Consider the following 10,233-nt stretch of genomic DNA (forward strand, 5'->3'; position numbering starts at 1 on the left):
TAAATGGATAAATAAATGTTTATTAAATACCTATTCTCTCATTTGAATCCCACTGTAAGTCTGTGAACATGGATTTACTATCCTCACTTTACAGTAAAACCCAGTCATAATTCATATGATTATTATACAATTTAGATAATATTCAGGTCAAATCATACACACAAGAGAACATGCTCCTACAATAAAAGTCTAAGGTAATACTCTTGGCCTTTGGAGCAAATATTAGCCAAGCCCTGTTATAACAGCCTTATAAAAGAATTTTATCACATCATATTTGTCACTCTAACGAGACTTACAGAAAATTTTTTAAGTTAAAAATACAGAACTCACTGAAAAGTCCTGAATTAGAAATACCTGTAGTCTAACTACAATTTAAGCAAATGGAAACCTATTTCATATACTTGAGCTCTTTCTATGCAGCAGGCACTAACTGGGCATGGTTTTGTGTGTGCATATAATATTGACATTTATACATGAGGTCAATTAATTCTTATAATAAGCCTGCGATAAAAGGACTATTATCACTATGGAAAGATTTGGAAAGGGGAGGACAGGGAAGTTAAGTAATCTGCCCAAGGTCACAAAGCTAGTTAGTGGCAGAGCTGGGATCTAAACAGCCTAGTACCAGAGTCTGTACACTTGACCACTACACTCCAAACTTAAAAAGCATGTGGCTTGTTTTTGTTTGTCATACCACATAAGTACAGACAGTGAAAAGCGGGCAAAGTCACATGATATTTTTTCCCTCTTGTTAAAAAATAACAACAAAAGCTTTTCAAAACGAACCACCCATCAGACACTGGCACTATACAACCTTAGAAAAACCTATCACCCTCTGCCAATACAGTAGCTTGTTTCAAAAGCTCAGATAAGCAGAGTCCTGCTGATCAATCATGTAAAAGACCATTTTCCCCTGGCCTTCCCCAGGCCCCTTTGAAGGCCAGCTTCTCCAGAACACTCAGGAACAATTCACCCTGAGCTCCTCAGTTCCCTCTCACCCCTTCTTTATTCTTCCCTTTACACCAAACTTCTAATGGGGTCTACTCACTCATCTGCCCCATGTAGAAATTGCAAGAAAGATAGAGATTATTTGAGGGTCTGCTTCTTCAGGTCCAGGAGTCAAGAAGTCTATGCACTTCTACTTTGCTAACAGAACTTGTCTGAACTCGGAGTTTCTTAAAAACAGAAGCAAAGGGTATCTAAGCCTTAGTCATTTAAGAACTCAAGACAGAACCTCAGGGGTGGAAGTTTGTTTTTGAATCAGAAGGGAAAGAATGGCTGGAAACAATATCCTTTTAGGCACACAAAATCTCCTGCATTTATTATAACCCTGGGTCAGTCTGTGAAAAAAAGAGTTGCTAAAGGCTACATGCTGGGATCTCAGACCGTGGGCGTGTTATCACTGCACATCAATTTTATAAAATAAGCTACAGTGCAGCCTCTGTGTGTATGTGTGCATGTGTGTGTGCAGTGAAGTTGACTTTTACGAAATAAACAGGAATATGCACTCATGCAGCTAAAGATTAGTATCAAGCCAAAGCCTGATTTTAATTTATGAAACTACCTTGTAACTACAGCAATTCTGTACCAAGGGAGGCCCTTGGGGGATGACAAGTCATCGGAGAGTCCCCTGCTTCAGTACCTAGTCACACACTGTTCTCCGGTATCATAAAAATGTAATTCACAGAGAATAGAAATACAAAACTTGTTCCTGTACAGAAGAAGGAAAACAGCTAGAAACTTGAGGCCATCAAGGACTCTTGGCAATTTCTAAGGTCTGTGCTTTGCACATTGGTTTCTTATAAAATATGACAGACGACATTTCAGCTACCCTGAACCAAAAAATACTTTGTACACTTGGCCCTAGATGGTATGAATTACTGAGACATACCTAGCACAGGAGGAAACAGAAAAAAATACATCAGAAACAGTACACAGCATCCTCACTTACAATCTGTACCTCTAAAATATGATTTTAGAGGGCCTTAACTAAGCTGAAATAAAAATGAAATCTGATTTTTAAAAACCCCACATCTCACCATAACTAGGCCTGTTCTGAACTTCTTTCCAATAACAGAAAACTCAAAATTTACTCCTTCACCACAAGGCGCATGGTCTTGTAAAACCTCATGCTAGAAAGCCTTTAACGCCCCCAAACGTCCTATTTTGTAGGTCATACTGTCATTATCTTGTTCTGTGATCAGTCTGATTAAATTATAGAAAATTACGGATACATCACTCAGAATGGCGAGATCTGCTCCAGCTTGTTGTGTTTGTTTTGCTGTCCTTCTATCCTAATGCTCCAGCAGATTTTTAAAAAGGAAAGAATGGTTGGAGGGACAAGGCAACTCCAAATGAGGATGGCAAGAGGATATGCTAACCTACTCTGAGGAATAAGCTGTCTCTCAGCTTTCCCAGACGGTATTCCCAACCAGACACAGAAACCCAAGGAGCTTTTTACTCTATGGCACTTTGGCCTCCACCATTTCCTTTATACCTTGTCATTTCTGAGTCCAAAAATACCACTCTGCATGTAAGGGACCCGGGTTAGAGACCCTGGATGAGATTTTCTCTTTTGTGAAACTAATTTACTCAGAAACAATCTGAGCCCAAACTACCAGGATTACTAAACAAACTGGCTGGCCAAAACAGCCAGGCACCACGTATTTCAAATCTGGTCTTTCCTACAAGAACATCTTGACATTAATAGGGTTCCTTGTATTTTAAACCAACTTTTGACCCCAGGAGAAGCCTGCCTGGTTCCTCCACCAATACGACACCGTCCCTATGGTGTTTCCGTGGCCTTAGACCACCTAATTTTATAAACCTCTCAAGACAGAGATTTTCCACACCTCCCTTGGAACTCCCCTTTAAGGCCATTCAAAGATTAAAAACTCAAATGCACAGCAAGGTTTAACACTGGCCAAGGTTTAACACTGGCCAAAAACTGTCCAATTTATACTTCTCCAGCCTGATTAACACTGTGCAGAGACTTGTCAACAGCTGTGTCATCCCCTGAGACCGCTGCACGTGGATAAATTAAAAATCAATTTTGTATTAGAAACTATTTTGAAGCATTCAAAGTAATGTGATTTTGAGCTACCCTCCTTATTTTAACAGGCAAGCTCAGTGTACCCTATTAACTGTCACTGGAGTACACGGTTTTCTTTTCAGAGGACAGACAGACATTACTGCCCAGTATCAACCTTGTCTCCTTTGTGGTACCTCAGAATCATGAGCTCTGGCCCGCACAGGCTGTGAAATAGTTTACTATTGAAACTCAAACCGTTTCCCTGGGGTTCCTGTCACAGTCAAGAGGGAGTGCCCAGTCACTGAAAAAAATAATAAGAATAAGTAGGGGGAAGAGTTATTTCTTCTACCCTTTCTCTTCAACAGACATATAAATACACGTAAAATATAAAAATAAGGGCTCCTGTTGCTTTTAAGTCATTTTGCCTCCCAATTTTACTAGAAAGCAAGAGGGAATTTTTAAAGTTTTGTTCATGAAGAACACAATAACCTGTTCTGGTAGTGACCCACAACTGAGGAAACAATGAAAGTACTAGAATAAAACAACAAGTGTTCCTTTGGGCTTCCCCTCAGGAACAAGTATCAGGGAGATTTCCAATGATAAATATAATAGGATCTGAATTCATACATATTTATGGGTAAACTAAAGCTAATGAGAAAATCTTAAAAATGCTGATGGCACCTACGGTTAAAGGATTTACAGATGTAACACACACACAGGAGAAAGCCTTCCCTGCCATAAGGATGGTGGCCAAATGCTGAACCCCAGGCCCAGCACACAGTCCCAACATCACTGTCCCTCTCTTCCTCTTTCTCAGGCTGACAAACTTCGTTAAGGATGCAATTCAGGAGTCTGCTAAAGATAAGCACATAGTATAGCACAAAGGCCCTCTAGGACACTTTTTTGAACATGGCATTGGGCCCTGATAATGGAAAAAAGAGCCATAAACAACAGCAGAGATGCATTTAAATTCCCAAATAATAATAATGTTCTAGGTCATGAAATAAATGCTTTGAATAATCATATTTAAAGCCACTTCTCAAAGAGAGTTTAGGTTTAGCACCCTTTGTTGAGGGTCACCTCCAAAAGCTAGTACAGAACTTTTTCTTTTTGATGTGTACAGTAGGATCATCATTAAACTCTATAGGACAAGCCATTTTTTTTCTGCATATGTATGAGGCCCATATAACTTACACACACACACACATACTTCAAAGGCCCAGGAGGAAATGACTAAGGGGAATTTGGAATTTTAAATAAGAAATCTATCGCTTAGGTTAGTAGTGTCAGGTTAAAAGCTTGCCCATGCCCAAAGCTAATTCGATTCTCAACAGTCCCATGGGTGTCTACTTGAACAGAAGGAGCTAGGAAACCTTAGCAGGCCAAAGCCCAGCCTGGGGAATTGCTGGAACTCTGTGCCAGGGGCTGAGGCTCACCCCAGACTTGGTATCAGATAATACCAAGTGCTAGTCTGGATTTCCAGGACTAATCTACTCAAGGGAGGAACTTCCAGGTTCCCTGGTGTCTGTGCTGCAGAGTGGGAGGACTGGGGCCTTTGTAGATCCACATTGTGCCTGCCCAGTATTATATTTAATAAGAGAAAATAGATTGAACACATAGAGTCTATTAGTAGCAATGGTTTAGGGGAGGGGGGGTGCAGAGGCAAGGTGGGGGCCTAAGGAAAGCATTCTAAATTTTCTATAGATTCAGTTTTCTCAAGTTTTTTTTTGTATTCTAATATAAACTTCTTAAATGTATGTTTACAGGTTCTCTAGCTTCTTAAACTAGTACATTAGTAGTGCTGTTTACCAATTTTATATTTACTCAGAAGGGATCTTGGGTTTCCAAAGTCATTCTCCCAGTCTAATTCCCCCTCTAAAGCCCCCCTACACACACACACACACACACACACTAACTATATACATCTCTCCTTTCTTTTAGGGTCAAATTATAATCTTCTGCTATATAAATTCTTAAAAACCTGGAATGATTTCAATCAAGGCAACCTCAATCTCCAGACTTACTCTATTTTAACTTTCATGCAAAGCAATTCTCCAGGTAAAGAAAAATCCTTCCCCCACATATAAATAAACAAATAAACAAAGTACTGAGCATTAAAACTGGGATTTAGGACTACAATTATACTCTACATTAAATACAAATTAACACTAATTTTACCAAAGTCATTATTTCTTACATCATCCCACTGCAAGTTTCTTCAAGACTCACCGAGCATTTACCAAGCCTTGTGTTACTGTGTCTGACTTGCAAAATACACCATTTGCCCAGAAATTGCTCTTAGGTCAGATGCAAAGGGCTTACAAAACATTTGTAAAACATGTTTAGAACAGGCAACAAACATCCACAAAAATCTACTCAACGCAAAGGTGGGTGGAAAAGCCTCGCAAATGAGGCTTCCCGGTAAAAAACTGGAGGGACTTTTATGGGCTTTCCAGAAGGTAGTTGTTTCTTACTTCAGGGAAAGTGGCTTAGCTTTGTGACTGGAAGAAGTAGTGGATTTTTTTTTCTTTTTAGTGACTGGATAACAGAATTCAATTAGAGAACAGGGTGAGAGAACCTACCCTTAAAATACAACTCAACCACCAGGCACCAGCAAGCAGGAGAGGCCCACCCAGCACACGAGCTAAAATGGAGCCTGATTTCCTCTCAGACGGCGAGGGTAGTCGCGCGAGGTCAGGGTCAAGGTCACCGGCAGGGCAGGCTGCAGCTGCCCGACTGCGCTACACACAACGGGAGGGGAGGCGGTCCGTCTCCGTCACAGCCGAAACAGATACATCCCTTCTCCTCTCCGGCCCTCCCTCCAACCCGCCAAGTCTTTTTTTTTTTTTTTTTTTTTTTTTTTTAAAGCAGAGGGAGAAGAGAAGGAAAATAACCAAATCACCTCACCGCTCCGGTTTTCACACACCAGCTCATCCGCTCCCAAACTTGCCATCTAAGGGCAAGTTCGCAGAGAACACCGAAGCCCGTTTTGTCCGAGCAGGGCAAGCCTCCCCCCGACCCCCCCGGGACCCCTGCCTCCCCTCCCTCCCCCCAGCACGCCCCCGAGAGGGGCCGGAGCAGCGGCCGGCCGGCCATGTGCACGCACCCACACTTCCACCAACTGCTGCGAGTTTTCTGTGAATCGCAGCGCGGAGCCTCCCAACTCGCCCTCCCCGACTCCACCGCCTTCCCTTCCCTCGCACAAAATCTCCCTCCACACGCAGTCGCCCGAGAGGGCTTTTCTGTGCATATATATTACATATGTGGTATTATCCTCAGAACCTCTAGCGGGCAGGCAAGAAAGGACTGCACAGGGGCATTTTTTTTTTTTTCTTAAAGGAAGGGGAAAAAAAGCACAACCCGAGCCCTTTGCGTCGACTCCTTGCGTTCCGGGAAGGGGAAAGAAAGAGGAATGTTTGCGGAGCGGGCTGTCTGCAAGCTCCCGTGCTGGCCACTTCGGCCGCGGCCCGGGGAGACGGAGCCGCGGGGCGCGCGCCGAAGCCACCCGCGCCCCCTCCCCGTACCCCGGGCAGGCACCGCCGCGGATATTTCGCGAGGGAGAGATCGATCGCACCGCCCGTCTGCAGCGGAAACGCACAAGCTCCACACACAGCCCGAGCCCGAGACACCATAACCTTAACCCTTCCCCCACCCTCCGTGAACTTCAGGTGACCGACCACGTCGGCCTGACACCCGAGCGGGCGGGCGCCCCGGCTCCGCTCCCGCCCCCAGCCCGGGTTTTGCAGGATCGGGCTCCGAGCAGCGCCAAACCGCCGGGAGTGGGGACCCGCGCAGGGGGGAGAGTAGAGAACTGACCCTCGGCCTCCCCCGACCCCTCCCTCCGGCGCCTCCGGCGTCCCCTCCTCCCCGTCACCCCGCCCCACGCCTTCTCCCCTGCCCCCTCCCCCCTGCATTCAAGGAGCCGGGCGGCCCCGGGGGATATTTTTAGTTGCTTCTTTCTCCTTCACTTTTTGCTTTAGCAGCATCTCGGAACACTCAAAGTGGAGAAAGATGGGGCGCGGGGGGGCGGGCTAGAGAGGGAGTGGGGGAAAAGTTAGGAGCCTAGCAAAGAAAAGCCGGAGGGCGGGCGGAGAGGGCCCGGGGGCGCGGGTGGAGGAGGGGCAGGGGACCCGGCCGCGCCGGCGGTGTGTGTCTCCAGCTGGTGTGTGTGGCCGCGGCCGGGGAGGGCTCTGTGCACTTTAGTCCCGGACTCTGCTCGGGCTCGCCGGGGAGGGGGCTCCGAGAGCCCGAGTCTCGCCGGGCCCCGTCTGCTCCGCCTGACCCCGCATTTTATTGCGGCCAGGAGCCCTGCTCCGCCCTCCCCTCCGCTCTGCAGGGACCTCGCGCACCGCGAGCCGCCCAGTCTCCTGCCTCCGCCTCGGCGCAGCTCCCGCACCCCACATCCGCCCGCCGCTGCCCGGCCTCGCCCCCAGCCTGGCCGCCCCGCGCCCCCGCGCCCGGGCGCCGCGGGAGCAGCCGCCCGGCGGCGCGTGTGGACCACTGTGTTTGTGTGCGGTGCCCCCACACCCTCCCCAGCCGCTCCCGCCTCGCCCGCCCGCCCCCGACTCCCCTCCTCTGCCGCCGCCGCCTCCACCTCCGCCTCCTCCTGCTCCTGCCGCCGCCGCCGCCGGCGGCTCCGGGGCCGACCAACCCCGGCGCAACCTTTAGCCGGAGACGGACCTCTCCCTGAATCCCGTCCCCTGCGGGCGGCAGCGCGCCCTCGCCCCGACACCCCCAAACGCCATGTCACGGCCCCCAGCCCTCCGCGAGCCCCGACCCCCGCACCCTCAGGCACTGGGATCCACAAGGAATTTTTTTTTTTTTGTAAGATTCCAACCTCTCCCACCTCCCCCCACCCCCGATTAAAAAAAAAAAAACCGGCATCCACACTACTCCCCTCCTCCTTTCTCTAGCCCCCTCCCCCAGCAACCCGGAGTGAGGAAGAGGAGGGGGAGGGAAAGGGGGAAAAAAGCCCGATCTCAAGGAAAAAAAGAGGGGGGGTGAGAGAAAGAAAGAAAAAGAGAGAGAGAATAGAAAGGGCACGGGGCTGATCATCACCAACATGGCTGCCTCAGCATAGACCTAAACGAGGAGTAACCCGGGCTGTGTCTTTGTCAGTTTCACCTCTGTAACCCTAAACTAATGCAGAAAACAACGGAGGAGGCTGCGGAGGGGAGAAGGAGAGGGAGGGCGAGAAAATGGCACGAGAGGAGGTGGAGAAGGGATGACTTACGTGAGGGAAGGCGCTTGGGCTGCTCCTGCTTCCTCCTGGGCATTTTCCCCCTTTTCTCACATTCTCCTCCTTGGTTAATGTGAGATCAAATAAACCCCCGTGGGGGCAGAGAGGCAGACACTGGCAGGAGCTGGGAGGTAGTTGGGGGGCGGGCGGGCGGGCAGGGGGAAACCCCTTCTCTCCGGTGTGTGCAATGGGCTGAAGCTTGTTTCCTGGAGCCAGAAGAGGGGTTTTCTTCTTTTCTTTCCTTTCTTTTTTCCTTTTTTTTTTTTTTTTTTAATTTTTGGTCGTGCACCTGGCTTGTCCCCGAGCGTAATGTTCTTCAATGGAAACGGATCAAATAGGTGTGAGTGTGTGTGTGTGTCCTGTGCTCGCGTGTGTGATGGGAGGCATAAATAAATGAGCGCCGGTGCGGCGGTGTCTATGGCCGCGCGCTGTATCTCCGAGCCCCTAACACTAATGTCGGGATCAAAGGGCAGCGGCGGCGGCAGCCCGGCTCGCAGCTCGCTCTTGCTCTCTCTCTTTCTCGCTCTCTCCTCTCGCGCGCGCTCTCTCTGTCACACACACACACACACACACACACACACACACACACACACACACAGGCACAGACTGAGGGAAAGAGCGAGAGCTAGACACACACACGCGCGCGCACACGCACACACACGCGCGCTCACACACACACACAGCAAAGAGGAAGGTGCCCTAAGGCTCCCAGGGCGGACTCAGCCTGGATTTGCAACCGCTCTGTCTGGAAAGAATGGGGGGCGTGCTTGCGGGGGTGGGATGGAGTTCTTCGAATCTATCCCGCTATTCGCTACATCTAGGGGGAAAAAACTTTTTCCCACTCTTTAAACAACGAGTCGTTCATTATTCTTACTGATTTTTTAAAAAGAAAATAGGTTTTTCTCCTAACTTTCTTTTGTTTATTAAACTGCGTTTTGTTCTGTATAAAATTCAGGCTTTTTCACTGCACGAATTACCCTCCCACCCCGTCACCTTAAGTGTGTGGAGGTTACAGTCTTCCACACACTCTTACAAAATATTCCAATAAGAATAATTTTGCAAAAATAAAAATATAACATAGGGTGAAATCAATAACTAGGTTGATGGAGTGAGTGCCCAGGTTTGGAGTGTCCGGTAGAGTCAAAACTGAAAAATGCTGCCTACGTGAAAAATACATCGCCTTGACAAAGGGGGGAAAAATAAGATTAGGTCACCCCTGATGGTTGATTTAACGTCTACATGATACTCCTGCAGTGCACACAGCAATCCTAACTTCTAAAATTTACTTTTTTTCCTTGCTACAATGCAGGTATATGATGTTTCCCCTGAAGCAATTCCAGCTTGCATTATGAGCCCAATATAGCAGTTTTCATTAACTGATGCATACTTTCATTACTTTACAAATCACACATCTTTCTTCAAAGAGACACATAAAGGGGAAAAATAGAAAAGGATGGGTCTCACTCTAGCACAAAAGCTACTTGGTGAAAGAGGACTGCTCTCTTTGTGACTTGCAGTCATTTGGATAAAAGTTCACTCAGAGGTTGTTAATGATTTAAACTCCAAAACCTGCTACTGTAATTGAAGTAAAAATGGTCTGAAGAAGAGTTGTTTCATAAAACTCTTTGAAAGAGGAAACTTTGAACTTAGCAGAATACATTATATGTCATGAGTCACATGTAGCTAAAAAATAAAAAGGTGAATTATTTAACTACATCTTCCCTTTTTAGCTTTTTTAAAACTCTGATTCATCATCTTATTATGTTAAATATTTTCTTACCAATTTTAAAACAGACTTTTTCATCAAAGAAGGTGGAGGCATGGTGAAAATGCAGAATATTAAAATGACACCCTAGGAGCCTACATGGATAGTTAATGCCTCTTTGAGGTTCTGGCTTAATTCTCACAACTGGAGTGGCGCTAAAGACAGCCATTGGGTTAAGTCCCTATGTACCCCCTTCAC

The 10,233-nt window shown here is 47.0% G+C and overlaps 1 protein-coding gene across 6 annotated transcripts in view; it reads right to left on the minus strand.

The window, feature by feature from the left end:
* The window catches only part of ZNF827 (zinc finger protein 827), a 162,295-nt gene extending 153,424 nt beyond the window's left edge, over nucleotides 1–8,871 (minus strand). For 4 of the 6 annotated variants that reach the window (XM_036888976.2, XM_036888975.2, XM_036888980.2 and 1 more), the window contains exon 1: nucleotides 8,265–8,871. In XM_036888976.2, coding sequence (XP_036744871.2) covers nucleotides 8,265–8,307 — 43 coding nt within the window. In that variant the 5' untranslated portion in view covers nucleotides 8,308–8,871. The remainder of the gene's footprint in view (nucleotides 1–8,264) is intronic. The other 2 variants (XM_057492486.1, XM_036888971.2) reach the window with 1 other exon arrangement.
* Nucleotides 8,872–10,233: the final 1,362 nt, after the last annotated feature.

This window comes from Manis pentadactyla, chromosome 1, assembly GCF_030020395.1.
Source record: "Manis pentadactyla isolate mManPen7 chromosome 1, mManPen7.hap1, whole genome shotgun sequence".
In the NCBI taxonomy this organism is placed as follows: Eukaryota; Metazoa; Chordata; class Mammalia; order Pholidota; family Manidae; genus Manis; species Manis pentadactyla.